This window comes from Microtus ochrogaster, chromosome 1 (assembly GCF_000317375.1).
Source record: "Microtus ochrogaster isolate Prairie Vole_2 chromosome 1, MicOch1.0, whole genome shotgun sequence".
NCBI lineage: Eukaryota > Metazoa > Chordata > Mammalia > Rodentia > Cricetidae > Microtus > Microtus ochrogaster.
The window spans coordinates 111,063,268-111,066,680 of NC_022009.1; the positions used below are offsets into that span (position 1 = coordinate 111,063,268).

Consider the following 3,413-nt stretch of genomic DNA (forward strand, 5'->3'; position numbering starts at 1 on the left):
CTTGTTCTTTACACCGCATAACTGTGGTTAGTAGTTTGAAAAGTTCATTATATATTCAAAATGCCAATTAAATAAGAATTTACTTATGTTGCGCACAGTCAGGTATTTCTTCACACTGCTCACCTTGTTCACTAGAAGGTAGCAAACCAGTGCTGAATTCTCCTTTCCAAGAAGCTGGAACCACAGCAGCTGGGAAGGTTTCAGCTCTTTCTGTAACCAGACCTTACCGGTTTCAGTGAGTTCTACTCCAGCCAGCTTAACCAGCAAAAACCCACATGGCTCTTCTAAGAAAGTAATGTAGAAAGCAGTTTAGTTTCAAGGCAGACCACAAAGCAAAGTCCAGAGTCATTTGTCTCCAAACCCCTAACACACATTATAAATAATCAAACTCTAAATTTGAAACCACTTATTTTTATTAAATTTTCTTTTAAAATAATACAAGTATAAACCAGATTTTTTTTGTTTTTTTAAATTTTTAGAAAATTTATTTTTATAGCATAGATCTTGAAATCAACAAATCAATGATACATTTATTTCCTTACTAATCAATTATTCAGAAAGCCAATCTGATGTAAAACATAAATAGTTTTATTTGCCATCGATATATCTCAATTAAGAAAGATTTTCTTCATTGATTTTAGAGCAATTGTAGTTGATATTATCAGATTTATTATGTCCCCATAATGTCCTTGTTCTTGTCATATAACGTTGAAGAACAAGAATAGGTCTTCATTCTCTGACCTTTAGTAAAGGTGGAAGGGATCTACTTCTGTGGTCCCCACAAACAATCAATTCTGCTTGAGGATGTCAAATAAACCAGATATTTATACTTTATGATAGATAGGTCTTTAATCCCAGCACTTAGGAAGCAGAGCCAGGAGAATCTCTGTGAGTTTGAGGCCAACTTGGTCTACATAAGGAGTTCAGGACCAGCCAGGACTGCCTGTCTTAAAACCAAGAAAGAAAGAAAAAGATATTTTCTTGAGGTTATAATGTGGTGAAAAGGCACCATGACCACAGTAACTCTTATAAAGAAAATATTTAATTGGGGCTGGCTTAGCGTTTCAGAGGTTTATTCCATTATTGTCATATCGGGAAGCATGGAAGCATGCAGGCAGACACAGTGCTGGAGAGGGAGCTGAGAGTTCTATATTTGGATCGGTAGGCAGCAGGAAGAGAATTGAGACACACTGAGCCCTCAAAGCCCACTTCCTAGTGACGCACTTTCTCTTACTAAACCACACCTACCTCAAAAAGGTCACACCTCCTAATATATCACTCCCTTCACCTAGAGGGGCCATTTTCACAAATAAACATCAACCTGGTTCTGCCTTCTGAGTGCTGAGATTAAAGACATGTGCTACCAGGCCCAGCTTGTAATTTGTTTTTTTTTTTACTTTACAGGTCACATTTAAGAGATGACTTAAGTCTTAGAAAATATTTCGAACTTCCAAACAATGTTGGGACTATTAAAAACAGCTGCATCATGATGTAGTTGCAAGCCTATGAGGGCAAGTGGTAGAATGTGAAATGTCAGGGGGGCTGGAGAGATGGCTCAGAGATTAACAGCACTGGCTGCTCTTCCAGAGGACCTGGGTTCAATTCCCAGCACCCACTTGGCAGTCCACATCTGTATGTAACTCCAGTTCCAGGCAATGTAATACCCTCACAGAGACATATATGCTGGAACTCAATAGGTAGACAGGCCTCAAACTCACAGAGATCCGCCTGTTTCTGCTGCTGAGTACTGGGATTAAAGGTGCACACCACCAACACCAGCTGGACCTCGAGCTTTTAAAGCTGGGTTTCACGTTCCAATTCTCTTTGCTTTTTGATAGCAGATGTAATGTAACTCAGCTGCCATACCTTCCTATCATGATGGACTGTATCCTGTTGGAACTGCAAGCCACAATAAATCTTTCTCCTTTAAATTTCTTTGATCAGGTATTTTTGTCTCAAAACATGTAAAGCAACCAAGGCAGCAAGGAAAAGCACTTGCCATGAGTCTGACCACCGGAGTTCTAGCTCCAGAACCACAGTGAAAGAAGAGAACCAGCCAGATGGTGGTGGTGCACGCCTTAAACCCAGCACCCACATGGCAGCTCACAACTGTCTGAAGATCCAGTTCCAGGGGATCTGACACCTTCATACCAATGCACATAAAATAAAGTTAAATAAACCATAAGAAATATTTTTAAAATATTTCTGAAAATATAAAATTATCCATTTCCCAAGAGCAATTTATATCAGCCACACACAAAGTGTTCACACTCTCACTTCTTCTGCCGTGGCCACTATCTGTTGGAAGACATTCAGCAGGTTTCTTTCATTTATACACAAACAGGCATTCATGGAGTTCTGGATGGAACAACAAAATAAATGGAAACAAAACAAAACCCTTAAAACCAAAAACTACTTTCTAGCTATGTCCTGTTGGTTCCACTGAATCAGGAGAGAGCTTATAAAACAAAACACACAAAAACTAAAACCAAAGCCAACCACACAATAACAACAACAAAAAAGCAAGTCAATTCTTTCCATCCAAACTCTATTGACTAGTCAGCATTTTTCTATAAACTGTGAGCATCAAGTTTTGGGGGAAATGTTCATGTCTGTCAAGTGCTAATTCTTAGTAGAGAAGATAAAAACATAAATATATCATATCACAGGAAGTTACAAAAAAAATGCGTAGCTTGTAGCCTAGGAAGACAGCAAATTTTAAAATGCAGGGTAGAAAAACAAGGAATTCTACAACTGCAGTTCATTTAACCCTCTTCACAGGGGGTGGGGGTTAAGGAAGTTTTACAAAAGAAAAAAAAAGACAACTGAGTCAGATCCCAAAGAATGAATTAAAGTTGTCTGAGCAAAGAACCAGACCTGGGATTAAGCAATTATAATCTAAGAGAGAAAGGTGTGTATGTCTGGGCCCTTTGATACAAAGTGGGGATAACTGATAATAAGTAGAGAAATGCTTGGTGGTAGTAGGCACATGCCTTTAATCCCAGCACTCAGGAGGCAGAGGCAGGAGGATCTCTGTGAGTTCGAGGCCAGCCTGGTCTACAGAGTGAGTTCTAGGACAGGCTCCAAAGGTACACAGAGAAACCTTGTCTTAAACAAACAAACAAAACAAAACAAACAAACAAAGAAATAAGAAGAGAGCAAGAGAGAGAGAGAGAGAGAAAGAGAGAGAGAGAACTGATGGAGGAAGGTCATTGGTTGATTTAATAAAGAAGCTGCTTGACCTGATAGGTTAGAACGTAGGTGGGAGGAGCAGAATGCTGGGCGGAAGAGGAAGTGAGCTCACAGACTCCTGATAGGTTAGAACGTAGGTGGGAGGAGCAGAATGCTGGGCGGAAGAGGAAGTGAGCTCAGAGACTCGACAGCTCTCCTCGAGGGGGCAGACGCCTCAGAGA

At 39.9% G+C, this 3,413-nt stretch overlaps 1 protein-coding gene across 3 annotated transcripts in view; it reads right to left on the reverse strand.

Annotated features, from left to right (window-relative positions):
- Positions 1 to 3,413, reverse strand: part of C1H3orf33 (chromosome 1 C3orf33 homolog) — a 13,478-nt gene that overhangs the window by 5,269 nt on the left and 4,796 nt on the right. For all 3 annotated transcript variants that reach the window (XM_005344056.2, XM_026781975.1, XM_026781929.1), the window contains exon 4: positions 124 to 284. In XM_005344056.2, coding sequence (XP_005344113.1) covers positions 124 to 284 — 161 coding nt within the window. The remainder of the gene's footprint in view (positions 1 to 123; positions 285 to 3,413) is intronic.